This window comes from Carlito syrichta, unplaced genomic scaffold (genome assembly GCF_000164805.1).
Source record: "Carlito syrichta isolate Samal-C Ts95f unplaced genomic scaffold, Tarsius_syrichta-2.0.1 Scaffold169025, whole genome shotgun sequence".
Classification (NCBI taxonomy): domain Eukaryota; kingdom Metazoa; phylum Chordata; class Mammalia; order Primates; family Tarsiidae; genus Carlito; species Carlito syrichta.
The window spans coordinates 261,041-261,452 of NW_007113121.1; the positions used below are offsets into that span (position 1 = coordinate 261,041).

At 65.0% G+C, this 412-nt stretch overlaps 1 protein-coding gene across 1 annotated transcript in view; it reads right to left on the minus strand.

Moving 5' to 3' along the window:
• The window catches only part of IRX4 (iroquois homeobox 4), a 4,431-nt gene extending 4,236 nt beyond the window's left edge, over window positions 1-195 (minus strand). The window contains exon 1 of the mRNA XM_008051176.1: window positions 34-195. Coding sequence (XP_008049367.1) covers window positions 34-78 — 45 coding nt within the window. The 5' untranslated portion in view covers window positions 79-195. The remainder of the gene's footprint in view (window positions 1-33) is intronic.
• Between the last annotated feature and the right edge of the window lie 217 nt (window positions 196-412).

Here is a 412-nt window from a genome sequence, read left to right on the forward strand (position 1 = left end):
CCCCCCCTCCCCGCCTGTGCGGGGCTGCCTTACCTGGGGAGCCGAGGAGTAGGGATATCCAAACTGTGGGTAGGACATGGCGTGCGCAGCCCGGGGCTGCCGGGCGCCGCCGGCGGGGTCCTGCGCGCGGGGGCTGGCGCGGCGCGGCCACTGCTCGGGGGCCGCAGGCGTCTAGGCGCTGGGAGGTGGAAGCAGAAGAGCCGGTTAATTCATCCACACGCTCGGCAAACTTTTCGAACCGGGGGATATAGTGCGCAGCGGCGGCCGCAGCGAGTCTTTTAGCTTCGCATTCCGGAGCTTGGAGGGGGCTCTGGGACCAACCGGCCTCGCAGCGGCGACAGAAATACATATTTTGCAAAAAAGGGGGAAAAAAGAAAAAGAAACCCAAGCCGTGCGAACCCGTCAAGTCAGC